Source organism: Thunnus maccoyii, chromosome 18 (genome assembly GCF_910596095.1).
Source record: "Thunnus maccoyii chromosome 18, fThuMac1.1, whole genome shotgun sequence".
Lineage (NCBI taxonomy): Eukaryota > Metazoa > Chordata > Actinopteri > Scombriformes > Scombridae > Thunnus > Thunnus maccoyii.
Window position 1 is genome coordinate 1,785,848 of NC_056550.1, and position 18,848 is coordinate 1,804,695.

General features: G+C 39.2%; 1 protein-coding gene across 1 annotated transcript; it reads left to right on the plus strand.

Moving 5' to 3' along the window:
* On the plus strand, nt 1-18,611 carry LOC121883358 (calcium-binding mitochondrial carrier protein SCaMC-3-like). Its single transcript, XM_042391553.1, has 10 exons — nt 1-932; nt 6,393-6,516; nt 6,716-6,803; nt 10,723-10,834; nt 11,196-11,354; nt 13,544-13,696; nt 15,068-15,181; nt 16,383-16,550; nt 17,037-17,187; nt 17,282-18,611. Exons 1-10 carry the CDS (start codon nt 720-722, stop codon nt 17,461-17,463), a joined length of 1,464 nt encoding a protein of 487 aa, XP_042247487.1. The 5' UTR covers nt 1-719; the 3' UTR covers nt 17,464-18,611.
* Nucleotides 18,612-18,848: the final 237 nt, after the last annotated feature.

Here is an 18,848-nt window from a genome sequence, read left to right on the forward strand (position 1 = left end):
GTAGATGCTAATTGATTGGGTCAAACAATTAAATTTCACGTCTCCATTGTTAGGCTACATTCTTTAAACTCAGCATTAGACCTCTTCTTCATCGTCATCCCTGAGCTGGATTGTCGCGTGCGAATTGCTGTGAGCGCGCGCGCGCTGAAGATCCCATACGCATCGAGTGATGCAGTAGAGCCGCGCGGCGTCAGAGAGGATGGATTAATATGTGGAGGTATTAGTATTTTTGTCATTTCCTCTTGGTGTTGATTTGAGATTTTTGACATTTCAGATAGCTTAAAATACAACGACCCCGGTATAAACTGGTAGCGGTAATATTAGGCTCTTCGCGCGCACACAGATATACGCTGCGGTAAAACTGCGCTGGGCTGCTTCATGCGCGAGCTCCTCCTGTGACGGAAACTTTAATTCATCTGACTGAGTTTATGGATTTACGCGTGCCGATGTGACACAGTATGTAACTGACACGGGGATTAATCTCACGTGAGCTCGTCTAAACCACTTCCATCCATCCATCCATCCATCTATCCGGGAGGGACGTTTCTCAGTAGAATATTTCTTCCATTTAGCTGTGCTCCCGTTATGGTGTGAGGTAGGCTAGCGGTCCGCTCTGGAGACAAGAACAAACCTCGCACTCATTACGGTTCTGACAGTGTTATGCTCGGCTGTGAAATAAACAGTCGACCAGTAGCAAAAACCGGCGTTCCCTCTTTCACATGGGCGAAGACAAGGAGCGGTTCTGCGCCCAGACTCGCCGCGGAGGAAACGAGGAAAACGGAGAGAGCGGAAGGTCTCTGGACCCCGATAGAGAGAAAAGATATGCGGAGCTGTTCGAGCAGCTGGACCTGAATAAAGATGGCAGGGTGGACATCAGTGAACTGAGGACCGGGCTGGCAGCTCGTGGTTTACACCAGGGAGAGGCAGAGGAGGTGAGGCAACGACCGCTGTACTTATCCCAGGAGCCAGTGGCTGTTACTGGGAAAGGTGCACATGCACACAGCACTTGCTTCTACACAACCTCAAGCCTACTCTGTCCCATTCAAATCTGCTTTATTGGCATAACAGTAAAGAGACATGCAGGGATGAAGTGGCAAATGAATACTGAACTATAACTATGGAAACATATAAACTATCATTATTTTTTCATAAATGCAAGAAGTGGAAATGTTGCAGAACACTATAAAACTAAATATCCATTAAATCCATTCATCTCAATTTAACCTGCAGCCTAAGCCAGTGGTTCTCAAAGTGGGGTGTGGGGACCCCCAGGGGTCCTTGAGGGAATTCCAGGGGGGTCCCCAGCAAAATGGGGAATCATTTATTTTCACTATAATTCCATCCATAAATAACACAATGACTGAATGCATAACTATTTTGGTCATGGGTTTCATACACTGTCTGTAATAAAACATCTAAAAGCAAAAATCCTATCAGATAGGGGACCCTGAGACAAAATCTTATCAAATGAGGGTCTGTGGTCTAATTTCTGTGAGTTTAGGGGTCCTTGATGTGAAAAAGTCTGAGAACCAGTGGCCTAGGCTACTCTTTGTAGCCTAAATACTGTATGAAGGATGAGAGAGGGGAGGGGCCCCTGGCTTTTTAATCTATTCCATATGTTCATTAGCCTCATATCAGATTATATCTCCCTAGTGGCGAAAGTTTGGCTTTTTGTGTCACTGAAGTATCCTACACTGAAAAGAAATAACAGTTATTTGTCTTCTATGTGCAGTATGTTTTACGGTAAAATGTACTGCATGATGTTGCAGTCTGGCTGTTAGATTTAAATTTTACAGTACTGTGTTTAAGGTTTCTTGAATTTAAGAAAGCTTTACACACATGGTTTAAATATGATCTAAAAAATTGAATAAATACTGGCCAAACAATTTCTTTGAATTTTCTCTCCACCAAAGGGAGGACCATGTGCTCTTGGCAAGTTAGCTACCATCTAATGAAGTTGCTTGTTGCCTGGAGAGTCCATATTAACAACTCTGCCATTTTTAAAATGCCAACTTCAGTTGGTTGCTCATTAAAGTGGTACAAATTGTAAACAGTTCCTAAATAGAGCAAGATGACATCATCTTTGTTGTTGGATGCTTAGCAACAATGTTCTCACAAGTTTAACTACCTGAATGCCAAATCTCTGCTTTCCATTTGAAAAACATACAGCAAGTTCAATTTAAAGGCAGCTAGTGTTTTGACTCGTATCATTTGTGGAATCTGTCCATTTGCAATGGTCATCGCTCAATAAAATCTTGACGTAGAATCACAGACAGGCAACATAAGACCTAAAAAGTTAAAGTTTGTCTTGGGATCATAGAGACAGACACGACCATTATCTTTTTATGATATTACAATATGAACATAGCTATTATTTAGCAAGAACCTTTAGAAGTAATTTGCATGTTTGGTCTTCATTCATTTTTAGGAATTTCTTCCAAACATTAAAAACTGATTTCTTGCTTAATCATAAGTTTTATTAATAAATCTTTTTTTGTAAATATATTCATCTTTTGTATGAATGTGCTGAATGAAGAGATGTTTAGCTGGTTCTGTATCAATAATACAAAGCATATGCGTATAATATTATCAAATCCAAATCTGTTTGTTAAGAGGGGATGGACAGGAATCAGTCAGTCGGGAATGTGGGAGGTGTGAGTTGTGAAAGCCTGGAGCAAGGAGTTTGAGGATGGCAAAATCTGCTTTCTTTTCATAAAGAATGCTCCTGTGTTCCTAGGCTAAAAGACATATAGGAAAGGAAACACAAAAATCCACTCTTCACTCACTGAACCTTCCTAATTACATTAAAAGACTTTTTCAATACATCCCCTCAGTGCTGTTCAATAAAGTATGGGTTCTGAAAGCAGTGTGTGGGGTTACATGATTGTTTTCTCCATTACAACCATGGCAGCCACTAACTGCCACAGGATTTTTGTACAGAGACTGAAGGAAAAAAAAGTTCAATTACAGTTTTTCAATTCTTCAAGCTTTCAAACCAAGTTTCAGTTTTTCAAAACATGGCTTGAAGTTTTCAGTTTGTCTCCACAGAGTGGCTGAGATGTTGCCTCAGTGCACACTGTATGGAAGCCCATTTCTGTCAGGGAAAAAAATATTAGGAAGATAAAAATTAAAATACTCATGGTAAATCAAAATTATGAGGTACAAAGTCAAAATTGTGACTTTATATCTCTTATAATTTTGACTTATCTCATAATTTTGGTTTAGTGAGTCAAACAATTTTTACTTAAAAAAAGACTTAGTAAATATACATTTTTAGGGCAAAGCTCTGACATTGTTTTGAAAAGTCAAAAAAGTTTTGAGATGTATCCCAGAAGACCTTCTTCACAGCAGCCATTTTAACTTGTCATAGTAGGAAAAGCACAGGTGTTACTAATAACATTAACAACACCTCCGTTCCATTCAAGTGACCCAGTAAGCCATGACAGTGTGAAAGTGAGCCAGCATGCACAATACCAGGACCCTGACATTGGGCAAAAGTATCATTACCTGCTGATACAATATAGCAATGAACTTTACTTTCTGATTAATAATAATCATATATCATTCTTATCTTATATATCATGTTATTAGCCAAAATGCACCCAAAAATCAGTACATACAGCACTATTTAATATCATCTGTACTATGGTATTTGAAACAATGTTTAGGACCCTTCTACAGACTACAGAAGATAAACCATTTTACTGCCTTTAAATAGTAATAGTACCATAAAACAGTGTAGTCAAGTCCTTTGGGTGAGACTGTCATTTCATGTCATTAATCAATCTCTTACAGGTCAAATACTAATTTGTGTGGCCTGGTTATAACACCATATTAAGACAACCTGCCCCAGTTTGCAGAGGAATCTAACCCTTTGTGGATAAATATTTTAACAGTCTAAGTGTAACTCAAACCTAACACTGCTGACCTTGGCTGACAACTGATTTGTCAGTCTGGCTGTCACATCCTTTCTATGATCTACTTATATCTGCATATTCCAAAGCAGACAGTTATTTGAATGGTTATGAGGATGCCTCTTATAGCAGAAATGAAAGCAGAACTGGGAGACTGGGAAAAACTCCTGTTATTCTGACTTGTTAATGAATATTACAGTCATAAAAGGCTGATTTTACATGGACACCATGAAAAAGTGAGCACCAGCTAAACTTAATTCACTTTACGAGAATGTCCTCACTAACAAGGTCTAAAACTCTGCTGGTTCTCACAAGTTTACAAGCACAAACACATACAGAGTGGCATACAGATAATTAGCCAAAAGCATTCCTTTTGAGGGCTCTTATGTTCAAAGGTGCTTAGTATTTCCCAGCACTGAGCTCCAACCACAGAACATTTTCATACATCTGAGAGTTGAGAAGCTCAAGAGGTCCCTTAAAATATATTAAAATGTGTTGATTACAGGCACAAATGATATAATACATGTGACAGAATTTTAATGAACTGAAAACAAGAAATGCACAGGAATGTGATAATTAAAACATAACACTACATAATTATGGGATATACTTTTTCAAAAATGTCTATTTCACAATGTTCGGTAATCCTTTACAAAATTTCAGGATCTGCAACAAAACCTAATAACTTGTGTGCTCAACTTTCACCAGCTTTCACAAAAGCTCTTCAGCTCTTTCCACAGATGGTCAATGGGATTCAGATCAGGACTCATAGCAGGCTTCAGAATGGTCCAACGTTTTCTTCTCATCCACTCTTGGGTGCTTTTTGATGTATGTTTGGGGTCATTATCCTGCTGGAAGACCCATGACCTGCAACTAAGACATAGCTTTCTGACACTGGGCTGTATGTTTTACTCCAAAATGCCTTGATAGTCTTCTGATTTCACTGAGCCCTGCACAGTGGCACCCAGTGCCTGAGGCAGCAAAGCAACCCCAAAACATCACTGAGCCTCCTCCATGTTTCACAGTGGGCATGATGTTCTTTTCTTTGAAAGCTTCATTTTTTCTTCTGTAAACATAAGGTTGGTGTGATTTACCAAAAGGCTCTAATTTTGTTTCATCTGTCCAAAGCACATTCTCCCAGAAGGACTGTGGCTTGTCAACATGCATTTTGGAAAAGTCCAGTCTGGCTTTTTTGGGGTTTTCCTGGGTCTTCTACCATGGAGCCCATTTTCATTCAGACAGTGACAGATGGTGCAACTTGAAACTATTGTACCTTGAACTTTGATCAACCACGTCCAGAGATGTTGGCTACAGTTCCATGGGCCTTAAACGTCTTAATAATATTGGCCACAGTGGTCACAGGAACATCAAGCTCGTTGAAGATGGTCTTGTAACCTTAACGTTGACCATGTTTGGCCATTACCTTTTTTCTGATGTCTTCAGACCACTCTCTAGTTTTCTGTCTGTTTTCCATGTTGTGAGTAGTGTAGTGAGTAATTTTCTCCTTTTAAACTGGCTGCATGAGTGATTATAAGATTGAAAACAGCTGTGATACTAATTAAAACACAATAGTCTGCTTAAAGTATCACTACATATCAATTATTTCTTTCAACTTCTAAAGGGTACCAATAATTTTGTCCAGGCTATTTTAGAATGTCTTTGTAGAATAAGCATGAATTCAGTTATTTTCACAACTTTTTTGTTTTATTCCACTGCAAACCAAACATAGACATGCATTTATAATAAAATATCTGTTAATTTCAACACTGTTCAGGGTGAACGGTGTATTATTTTAATAAAAGGGTACCAATAATTTTGGGGATACATACACACACACACACACACACACACACACATATGTGTGTATACATATATATATATATATATATATATATATATATATATATATATATACAGTATATGTAAGTAAGTATGCTTATTTTGGGTGCACGTTGTATAATGTCCCAGTACATTATACAAAAAAGAAAAATTACAGAAAGACAGGCAATGAGAGAAAGAGGAGATAATAACAATATAGAATACAAAAATACTTTTTTTTTTTTTAATTTCTTACTTACAGAAAGCTGTAAATAAGAAAGCTTTACAGAAAGCTGTAAATAAGGAGCAGAAACCAGAAAAAGTTAAGTGTGTTTGTTTTCCCACCCTTCTGTGTAGAAGAGCGGATCTTGCATTCTTTTTCTCTCTTTTTCTCTCTCTGTCCTAATCAAGAGAGGAGAAATTATGTTTGGAGTCAGGTAAGCTGTTGTTTACATATTGACTGTCACAGAGAGCACAGTGCCTTACATCCTGTCCTGCTCTCTCCGCACTTGTGTTGCACTCTCTACACCCCCTGACCCCTGTTACTTCCGTGCTGTCTCCATTAGCAACACGCCCTCGGCACTATCTCTACCCACTTCATTTAATCTTTACCCCTCTACTCCCTGCTGAATGACTGATAGTCTCCCTCTGCACCCACAGATAGTCCTGGAGAGTGACATCAACCATGATGGTTTGCTGGACTTCCAGGAGTTCTCCCAGTACCTGCGTGCTCATGAGAAGAGACTGTGGCTCATGTTCCACAACCTTGACCGCAACAATGATGGTGTGGGCATAACAAACATCCACATAATACACGTGTACACACACACACACACACACACACACACACACACACACACACACACACTAGTTCTCTGCCACTTCTTGCTACTTACACTGAATACACTGATTATCATCTTTCTATGGACTGAATAAAGGCCACTGCTTATAACGAGTAAAACACATTCTGTTCTGTTTTATAGGTCGAATTGATGTGGGGGAGATCCAACACTCACTGCACAAGCTTGGAGTGGAGGTCACCATGGAGCAGGCCTCCAAAATACTGCAGAGGTACATTGTGTGTGTGTGTGTGTGTGTCTGTAAGAGAGAGAGAGAGAGAGAGAGAGATTCTTATATTAACATAGTGTGGCTCAATCTCAATTTTTCTTTTTTTCACATATTTATTTATTTAAAAAAAAATCTCTTACTATTTTACAATTCACCATTTTTCAAATTAAACAAATACTAATTTAATAAGAAAATATTTCATGCATTAGATAATTAATGTAATGAATATGAATATATTTCACTCTAATAGGTTCTTCAAGGTCACCTGCGTAAAAGTTATTTCTGTGTTTGTTTTATTTTATTTCATCTTCTGTTGAGAATTTTAATGAGTTCTTTTAAAATAAGCTATTGGAATATCCATGGTCTTTACTCCTCAGTCTTTGGTCTGAAGAGCAAAACCTATAATTAATAATGACATCATAATCCTATCAGAAACATGATGTAGAGGTGATGTACCCACACACTGCCCTCCCAACTACAGAGAGATTATTGCCGCTTCCCAGAAATTATCTAAGTCAAGGCAGAGACTCAGGAGGACTCATTATATGGTACAAGTCAAATTTACACAATTCAGTTCAAATTCTCAAAATAAAAAAAAAACTATATTTGGCTGAAAATAAAAAGGGATCTTATCCCTACACAGAAAGATATGTATCTATGTGCTGTGAGTCCCCTTACATCTCTGATGACTTGTTTCCCTGCCTTGAGTCACAGATATGTCATTACCAGGGACAGGGAAATATAATAATCTGTGGTGATTTTAACGCCCGGACTGGTGCACAACCTGAAGTCACCAGTAGTCAAGGAGACAGTTTTATCACCCAGCAAGCTCCTACTATTCACCTACATCTGCCTCCTAGAACCAACTTTGACACCGTGATGAACAGTAATGGGAGGGAGCTGGTACGACTGTGCAGAAGCCTCAGTCTGTATATGGTCAACGGTCGGGTAAGAGAGGACTCTTTGGGAAGGTTCACTTATTGTTCAACTTATGGCAACAGCACTGTAGATTATATGATCACAGACATGGACCCCATCTCTTTCACTGCATTCACAGTCAAACACCAAACCCCTTTATCAGATCACAACCAAATCACCCTCTTCCTCAAACACAACTATATCACACACACAAAACCCAGCAAGCTGTTCAACATACCCAGGATATACAGATGGGCCCCAGACAGCACTGAGCAATACCAATTATTACTACAAGAGTTTATAGAATACCCCTAACCTCCCACTACTGAAGGCATATGTGAGGCTGTCCAAAATATAAATGACATCTTCAAGAAAACAGCAAATAAAGCTAAATTGAAACTACGTACAAATAAAAGAAAAACAACAAAAAAGAACCACTGGTTTGACAAAGAATGTCAAAACCTGAGAAAACAATTTAGAAAATTATCTAACCTGAAACACAGAGATCCTACAAATAATTATTTAAGTCTTCAGCATTGTGAAGCACTTCCAACATATAAAAATACAATCAGAACCAAAAAGATAAAGCATACTGAGAAACAGCTGTGTCTACTTGAAGAGAGTATAGAGTCGAACTCCTTCTGGGACCAGTGGAACTCTGTCTGTCAATCTGAGCCTGAGGAGCTGCTCATACAAGACGGAGACATATGGACTCAACATTTTCACACCTTATTTGGGCCAAAACCACCAGGAACTGACTTAGAAACCAAACAAATACTCAAAAAACTACCAAATATGGAATTGATATTCAAAGACAACCAGAACCCCCTAGATTTCCCCATTACTATGAATGATTTGAAAACAAAATTGAAGACACACAGCCAATAATGCATGCAGGGCAGAACTTGGTCAATACTCAATAATAATTAAAATTCAGAAGCGAGCCATCAAATTTTATAAACACTTCCAATCTAGCGACCCCCAGTCCTACCAGTACAACGCCCTTCAGTGCCACCAGTTGAACAAAGATCAGAGTCCCCTCTGCCAGCCGCTGCTGAAGCTCTGCCCACACACACTAAAAACAATCTGGCCCAACCAAATCATCTCAAAACGAAAAGAAAATTATATCAAATATTGGAACGAAACCACCATATCACAAAGTAAATTAGAATTGTATTTGACCCTAAACAGAGAGTACATGGTGGCAGAATGCCTGACCACCGTGACTGATAGAAAACTGAGAAAAACGCTGACAATGTACAGACTGAGTGGACACAGCCTGGCCATAGAAACAGGCTGTCACAGGCAGAAGCCAGGGCACCAGATCTGTACCCAGGGCTCCCCAGGGAGGCCAGGCTGTGTTCACTTTGTCATAAAGGAGAAGTTGAGACAGAATCTCACTTCCTATTACACTGTGACAAATATAAGGATTTGATAGAAGTTTTCTTTGAAAAAATAAATCATATATATCCTGAATTTACCCACCTTCCTGATCTTCAGAAACTGTCCTATCTATGTGGGGAGAAAAGTCAATGTGCAATAATAGCTGCAAAATATATTAAGTCATAATCTGAGAGAAACAAGCTCTGTAGTAAATGTTTCTGTGTGATGTAAAATGCCTTTTATTATATTGTATTTAACATTATTGTTTATATTTGCATATTATTGTATAATTATTAATCATCTGTCAATGTTTATAATTTTCTGTGCTGCTTTGGCAATATAGGTTTCTGATCTGTCAAGCCAATGAAGCCTATTTGAATTTGAATTTGAGAGAGAGGGCGAGAGAGATAGCAGAATATAAGACAGAAAGTAACAACAACAAAAAAAGCAAATGTGCTCTTCTAAGAGGAAAGGAGAATGTTTCAGGTGTCCCACAGTTCACTCCTGATGGCAGGAACTTTACTTAACCATTCTGTTTGGGGTCCTTGAGACCCTCTTTAACCAACACATCCTCATAATTAAATGACCACATTTACACAGGTCGATTATTCCTGCACTCCAGAACGACCCATTGTAGCATTTTCAGAACAACCCATAGAAGTGTAATATGTCGCTTTCCAAAACCGTTACCAATCACTGTTAAAAAATGATGATGTTTTATGATGTGGCGACTCTGTGGTTAAGGTTAGGCTGGTTAGGTTTAGGCACAAACAATACTTGCTTAGGGATAGGGAAAGATCATGGTTTGGGTTAAAGTTATCATTTGAAACGTGGTTAGTACTTCCCTAAAGTTATGCAACCCTTGTTGTCATGGCAACAGCAAACACCATGTTGTTACGATTTCTGAAAAAATGTTCCGACTGGCAGTTGGAAACATCACACTTGTTGGTTGGAAATGGGAAGCGAACAGCGGCCTCCTGCGGCAAAGTCCACTTTTTGCCTTTTTGCCTCTCCCAACCCACCTCTACCTAATAAAGAAGTCACCTTATATTGCCGTCATTTGAACTACGTCACATCCTACGTCATAATTACTACGGCCGCTAGATGGCGTAAACGTAACTATAGGCCTTTTTTCTGGCTGAATTTTAGACCCGTACTGTCGTTTTTCTTGTGAGGACGAGCTGTCTTTTACAGCTGAAGAAACTTACTTAACATTGTTTTATCAGTTTGATACTTCATGACTTCTCCCTAATTTTATGAGAATTGCTTATAAATATGATTTTTAACTGATGACATGTTACAGAAGAAGAATTCCGAGTATTTTTTCATGCAGATGTCAATTTATCCAGCAGTAGTCAGGATACCTTGCTTTTGACCATTGTTGGATGGCAAACTGACCAACCAACTTTGTCATTGTTGTCCAAAATAACTTTGTTTTCTAACCTTCTAGTACCTGATATTCTGATTACAGACATTGTCTGACTGACTGGTTGGGAGGTTTCTGTTTATTTATGTGAGAGATTAAGTATTGACAGTGTTTTAAAGCATGAAACTGGAAGCTGTAAATGATCTGTTGATGGCACTATATGTGTTCTGATTTTCTGCTGTAACTCTCTCCCAGTATGGACAGGGATGGTACTATGACCATTGACTGGAGTGAATGGCGAGATCACTTCCTGTTCAATCCTCTCCACAACATGGAGGAGATTGTCCACCACTGGAAACACTCCCATGTGAGTCATCATATAGTAATGTTCCAGTTAATAATAATAACAGTGATAACATCCTGACAGTATTTACATTCATTACACCTCTGGGAACAGGAGCAATACATACGTAGTATAGCAAAACAAAACAGGAGAAGACAGTGGTTAAACAGTACATAGCTAGTTGGTGTGTTCATCCATACCTTTAATTGTAAAGAAAGATGTAGATTGTGTAGTCATTTGGTACATATGGCAGGTGGTGGTAAAGAAGATGAAGCAAATCTGTATACTGTGGTATTTTTCTTCAAAGAAACTTGCATAATTTCACAATAAAGCAGATTAAGGGTCAAATACTGATTGGCCCTTTAATTTCTAATGTTGTTGCAAGATGTTTGACATTGGGGAACATCTGACGGTGCCAGATGAGTTCTCAGAGCGGGAGCGGCGGTCAGGTCTGGTGTGGCGGCAGCTGGTTGCTGGAGCGATGGCAGGGGCAGTGTCCCGGACAGGGACCGCTCCTCTGGACCGCCTCAAAGTCTTCCTACAGGTGTGTCATTTCAGTTTCACTCCCACAAATACACAGACTAGAAGATGAACGATGAAGGAACTTTTCAAGCATTGTAATGTAAGTTATATATTGTAAATTGTATAAAACAATGTGCCAACACACTGAATTTTGCACTAATATTTATCATATATTTCATATTGATCACTAATATTTCATCACAGTTGACATGTGCCAATATATAAACAAATAGGCTGTAAGCTAAAAATTCACAGGTGTTGATAGTTTTAAGTTTAATATTCAGACAATAAGCAAGGTTCATCCTAACCTTTCATCAGTTTCATCAGATTTGTTGGACAGTGCAGGATAAAGTTTGACTAATGTTGCAAATGTTTTAAGCTTTTTTCCCATACCTTTGAGAATCTTGTGTGACTTGATAGCAACTCGAAAAATTATGTGAAGTTAGGGACTGCCTCAAAGTGCATACACAATGGCCAAAGGAGCTTTTAGAATTTTTGTCTCTTTTCACAGACAGTTCTGACCAACTTTACGTTCCTAGGGCCCACCTAGGTCAAACCATCCATTCTGTAGCTCCGGTGTTAGAGTGGGTTGGTGGTCCTTTACCCAACTAATTCTCACTACATGTCAAAGTCTCATTGAGCAAGACACTGAACCCCAAATTGCTTTAAGTATCTGAAGGGAACACATTTTAGTTTTGGACACGTGTCCACAAAAATGTGGATCATAAATCTGTAAATTGGCGAACTCTGCACTGAGATACTGGTTAAATCACTATTTTTTAGCTTTATCTTATCTCTGACAAAATAAACAGAAATACAGATTAATGGCAACAGACTAGCAGTAAATTCTATTTTTCTTGCCTTCCTTCAGAGTTTCTTCCCGGTATCTAATTCCTTTGTAAAACTGACAAACAGCATGCTGAAGCACAATGAAATGTGACTTATATATTACATTAGCATTACATTAGCATTACATCTTGCACATATTCTGTATTGCACATATCTTTATACTGCATAGTATGAACTTTTGCACATTCCCTGACAATAGTGTGCACATTCCTGCACAAAACTGCACAGATCTATTATTTTTAAAAAACACATATCATAGTTATTCTTATAACACTTTTTCGTATTTTCTATTGTTAATTTGTCACTTATGTTTTTTGTACTTTCCAGTACTTGGCTTTTTTTTGTCCTCGCACTATGTTGCATCATCAGACCAAAGCTAATTCTTTGTATGTGAAAACCCATTTGGCAATAAACCTGTTTCTGATTCTAATCGTGAAAAATAGTACTGCTGGACATTTAAATAACAGCTGGAACAGTTGTATATCAACTGTTAGTTAATGTAATGTTATGTCAGTCTAGAGTCTGAAGCTCATGCTGTCCTTCAAATGTTGCACTGTTCATAAAGTACATGGTGGGTAGTTCAGGTGGGTGGTTGGAGCATTCCCAGCAAAAACACAGAGCAAGGTTGGCTCTGCCTGTTTAGAAAGCAGCCATTTCACTTACAGGAGTGACTGGCATTGATCAGCAGCATCTGAAAACCTACTACTCATTTTCTGAAAAGATAAATACCAATGTGTCTCCACACTAGAATTATTTTACTTTAAGTGTGGTTTAATTGAACTTGAAGAGTGTTAAAGCGACTATTATCAGTATTCTTATATAAATGGTGGATAACGAGACTACCTGCTTATGAAAGGGGTCACTCATTGTGATGAACCAACAGACAATTATCACCCAACTCTGCAGTTCCTCTCAGCTTTACAGAGTTTATGTCTTTTAGCTCACTGTTTTAGTTTTCTGACCTGCAACTTTACTAATTTCATTCACTCTCACTACTCTCAATTGTTTGGGTTGAAACAGTTAGTGAAACTAGTTAGTTAGCGAAAAAAGGTTTTAAAAACACTGAAATTTGTAAGCTCCCAAAATTTTAATTGATGCACTTTGTGCAACGGTGTTAAATTGGACAAATATTGTTGTATAAATAAATATTTTGGTAGCTTGCAAATTTCAGTATGCAAACAACATCTCCTTTCCTCTGTATTCTGTTTTTTGTCCTGCACCTGTACCTGACTGAGGTTGGATGTACACACTACCCACCATCTTTGTCTTACCACAGAGTCTTGCCATCAAGCCTACAGCAACATTTCCAACTTAGCACAGGTTATAAAAAGACAACTGACCTGGCATTGTTTGTGTGTCAAGGTACATGGCTCTACATCTCAGGGGAATAATCTGTGGTCAGGGCTGAGGGGGATGGTCAAGGAGGGAGGTGTCTTCTCACTCTGGAGGGGAAATGGCATCAATGTCCTCAAGATTGCCCCTGAATCTGCCATTAAGTTCATGGCCTATGAACAGGTCAGTGCACTCTAATTAATCAGTGACAAAGTGAAAATCTGTCTGGTAGCCTGCTAAGTCAACCCAATGGTTCCCCTGTGTCAGATAAAATTAAAGGACTCTGCATCATTTTAGATGTGTTGTATATTTTCACACAACACATTTAAAATGACACAGATAACACACAGAGATAAACAAACTCACTGTCTGACAGGTTTTTGTAAACAATGGGCCTCAAGAAGCACTCATACAAAAAGATTTGTTCTTAAAATGCACATACGATTGATTTCAACATTTGTGGCATTCATCAATTTTCTCATACTACAAACGAAATTTATGAGTGTTCCGGACCTGTTGAAGGTGTAATGAATAGATCATATCTGCCTTTCCTCACAGGGGAAAAACACTTGTTTGACTTACAATGATAATGTCCTAATCTGAATTAATGTGGAGTTTAGATATGATACGGAAATTAACAAAAAAATTAATTTATAAGTAAAACAAACTTAATGCAAATATTCTGTTTATATTGTATTTCTGTTTCATTTTTATCATCATGGCTGCCAATTTATTTAAAAGGTTTGTAGATTTTATGATTTTTATTGGGATATTCAACTTCTACATTTCAGTAGTAGCTCAGAAACTTCTCTCATTGTGACAGCTGCTGCCTCTGTGTCACTGCAGGTCTGTGTCCAGTATCATGTTGTGTTGCAGCTGAAAGTGTAACATCACCTGTAGACTATAATGTTCTCCTCTCATATTTCTGTGACTGTCACATGACATCACGGAGTGCTTTAGAAAGATGTTTTTAGCATCTAACTTCATGTCAAAGCATTCCCTCTTTATTTCTGTCACAGTGCAGAACTGCTCTGATGACGTTAGCTGGATTCATATTTACTAATTGTTTCGGGTTTCCTACTGTCACTCCTAAATGTTTGTTTTCTGGTGTCTGAAAGCAGGACTTGAAGCTGTGCTGTCTTTTCACTCTTCAGGAACTTTTTGTGAATGAAACTCTCCCACAAACGGAGAGGAACATGGAGCCTTATATGGACATTTTAGGGGCGTTGATTATGCTAATGATCACATCTCACTAACAAGCACCTCCTCATGAACAGGTGACATTCATCAGACTGACAGTCGTGATTTATGAGTTCAGGCAGTTAAGGGAGTTTGTTGAATCCCATGTAGGATTTTCTTATTTTCCTCTTATTGCTATACAATATATAAGAGAAAATAGGAAAACATTCATGCATGAGGCCCATTGTATTTTTCTGTGTATGTCTCTGCACTTTCTCTCATGTTGCATCGTATCACTATCACACCTCTGTGGCCCTCTAACAAGCTTCTTCCATGGCTCCCCTTCCTGTTCCTTATTCTCTTCTCTTACTGTAGATCAAGTGGCTGATCCGAGGCAGTAAAGAGGGGGGCAGTTTAAGGGTACAAGAGAGGTTCATTGCTGGCTCACTGGCAGGAGCCACTGCCCAGACCATCATCTACCCCATGGAGGTCAGTCAGTTTGAAATTAATGTTGATTCCTCAGTCATTCCTTGTCGTTGATTGGTTTCTTTCATGTTTCCTTTATCTGGTTCTTTTCTCTTTATATTATTTCTATTATGTACATCTTTAATCGCAAGATGAACTAAGATGGGGCTGAAAGGCAAACTCGCACATTTCTTGCAACCGTTTCATGAGCTAAACACACTTTTTATTGTATTCAGTGTTAAACTCATGCAAATCAATTTCTGGTTGAAACAAGCACATTGAAAACAAGTGCCTTATGTGTGAGAAGGTAGAAGCACAAATGTAATTCTTCAGCTATAAGACTCATTGACTAGTGAACCTTCAGTAAACCCTATCCTGAGTCTTTGAATTACTCTGACACTGAATCAAAAGAAGATAAAGCATACTGTACAAACTAGACACCACAGGTGCATCCACATGTTGTAAAATCTTAAGTGCTGTTATGCTGTAGAGAAGTTACAACAAAACTGAACATACAAGACTTCCCCCAACTCACTTCACCTTTCTCTGCAGCATCCAACATAAGGATCAACACTAGAAAATAAAAGGATTGAGGTAAAAACAAATGGGATTGGTAGCAGAAGGCAGAGTTCTAAAATTACCAGTGGATCTATGTTCCAGCCCTCACCCATGGTCTTCAGCTCTGGGTACTGACCAAAAGAATGAGAAAGCAGATACAAAAATGAGTCTTTTTGCAGGGTGTCTGGGCTGACCCCTGGTGACAGGGTGAGGAGCCTGGACATCTGGAAGGAGCTCATAGAACCCAGCGTTGAGTTGAGGTGATTCAGCCATCTGCCTCCATCTGGAGGTTTTCTGGGCATGTCCATCTTGGAGAAGTGAGAAGTCCCTGGGGTAAACCCAGAACATACTGGTGGGATTACATACCCCTTCTCATCTCCAAACTCCTCTAGATTTCCTAGAAGACGCAGGTGGACATGGCAAAGTTAAAGAATGTCTGGACTACTTTACCTAGCCTGCTGCCACTGTGGCCTGGACCCCAATAAGCAGCAGAAAATGGATGGCTGGAAAATGTCGACTTGATGCAATTTCTGTACCCTGAAATAATGCAACGACTAGTTTTATCTCCTTTGTCCAATTGAAGAATAACATCTTGCTTGTCACTCTTTTAACCATGTTTTTATTGTGTTCCCTCCTCTCACGTTTTCTGTTCCTCTCTGTTGGGTAGGTGCTGAAGACTCGTCTTACATTAAGGAAGACAGGGCAATACTCAGGTATGGCTGATTGTGCCAGACAGATCCTGAAGACGGAGGGAGTCCGGGCTTTCTACAGGGGCTACCTGCCAAATACACTGGGCATAATCCCCTATGCTGGCATCGACTTGGCTGTGTATGAGGTGTGTGTACATGTGTGGAAAGGCCACCAAATGGGTCTGGAATTTGTAGGCCAAAGACCAAAGGCCAGGAGCTGGCCACTGTAGTTTTTAACAAATGTTACTCAAACAGGAGGAAGTGGAGCATTTGTTGAGACAATTTTTAGTGGTGGATGAATCCACATTTGGTGTTCGAGGGAGTATTTCTGGCAGCAGGACGCTGTGTGTGGGATTGACTCAAAATAAACAGTGTGAGTGTGTTCATGGTAATGAAGGAACAGTCAGTGACTCAATGATGTGGGTTTTTGTTTTTTTTTTACAGTTTTTGGACAACAATGAAATAAATGTTCATATTTTTGAGATAAACTAATTTATTTACTCTCTTTCCCCCTTCTCTTTTTTTCATCTTCCCTCTTATAATCCTCCTTTTCTCCAATCGTCTCCCTTTTATTATTATTATTATTTTCTTTTATTATTTTCTCAATTCTTTCTCACTGCTCATCCTTTCAGACTCTGAAGAATGCCTGGCTCCAGAGGTACTGTGTAGATTCAGCAGATCCAGGTGTTTTGGTCCTGCTAGGCTGTGGTACCATCTCCAGCACCTGCGGCCAGCTGGCATCCTATCCCCTCGCTCTCATTCGGACGCGCATGCAGGCACAAGGTGAGATATGCTGTACATTCAGTAAACAATAATCCAACAATGAACCTGCTTCTTATATGAGCTTCTGTGACCTTCATCCTTCCTCCTCTATTAGCCATCACTGAGGGTAAACCCAAGCTGACCATGGTGGGCCAGTTCAAATACATCATTTCCCATGAAGGCGTACCGGGCCTGTATCGTGGTATCACCCCCAACTTTCTCAAAGTCATTCCTGCTGTCAGCATCTCCTATGTGGTGTACGAGCACATGAAGAAAGTCCTTGGAGTGGGTTACTAGAATGAGAAAGAAGAGGGATGACTGTACAAAAAGAAAAGGACAGACAAGGCAAAGACTCATCATGCTTGTGAGAAGAAGAAGAGGAGCACTGATGATGTAGGATGCAGGTCCTCAGACCTCTGAGGAAAATGAAGGGAAGTCGAGGAAGAGGAAATAGAAGAAAAGATCCATCTCACAGATGGGGATGGTATTGCCTCATGCTGCACTTCCTGTTGACACAGTCAGGTTCAAACCTGGTAGCCTGCGGGTAGATCATATTCATTTGTAGAATCTGGAGAAGAGAATGAGGTAAATGTTTGCCCTCTCTGAAATGATTATACAACATACATACAGGCAAGACAAGACAAAGTTCATTTGTATAGCATCTCTCAACAACAAGGCAATTCATGGTACAATGAATTTACTCAGAATTTTTGACTAACCAATTTCTTGACTTTGCACATAATCTAACTATCAAAACATTTTACCATCAACACATTTTCAGATGGGATTAAGTTCACATAACTTTCTGAAATACCTTTGATGTCTGGAAAAAAGTGTCAGTTTGAGTAATATATCCATGAGTTCCAAGGCTTATCAGATGACAAAGCACTGCGAAGAAAGTAGAATTACTCCATTCATGTTACAAAGTAATCTACCAGCAATATGTGCTTGCATTTACTCGATTGGCCAACATGGTGAGTTGCTGGATGGCATTACATTGCTTTGAGCTGGGTCTAACTGTTTGGCTCCTAACGTCCCAGCATGTTTTGGATGGAGCCCTTAGGAGGCCCACTGTATCAATGCAGTGGCCTCATTGAAATGAATGAATGAAGTGCTGATGTCAGCCTGAACACAGCCTTAAAGCCCCTGAAAACTTGGTTTGAAATCTTAAGCATTCTCTAAATCATTAAATATTCATGACTACATGAGCAACAAGTTCGAGTTCAAGAAAAAACTCTACTTTGTCATTATTTATTAAGAGTTTAACACTAAAATAACTTGGCTATTCTGCTTCATCAGGACTGTGAGGGTGTGGTTTCATCACATTTGATATACAGTGTCCTTGCAACAACTCAACAACTGTCATCAGATTTTGATTTAAAATGTTTCTAATTCCTGATTGGTGCTTGAGGGTGCGTGACATCACCTTCGTTAAAAATCAATCGTTAAACACCTGCAAATTAGTATAAAATCATAACCTGACATGCCAGTGACTTCCAACCAGTGAGAAGAGCATAGAGAAAAACATAAATATGTGAAATCAAAATCTAAAGATACTTTCAGACAGTGAGTGGCTGCTGCTGCCTCTGTTTATTTCTAATATGAACATGAGTGCCAGGAGGACTGTGTGAGCAGGTGACGATTGATCTTTCTTCAATCTGAGCCTGCAGCTAGCCATGGTA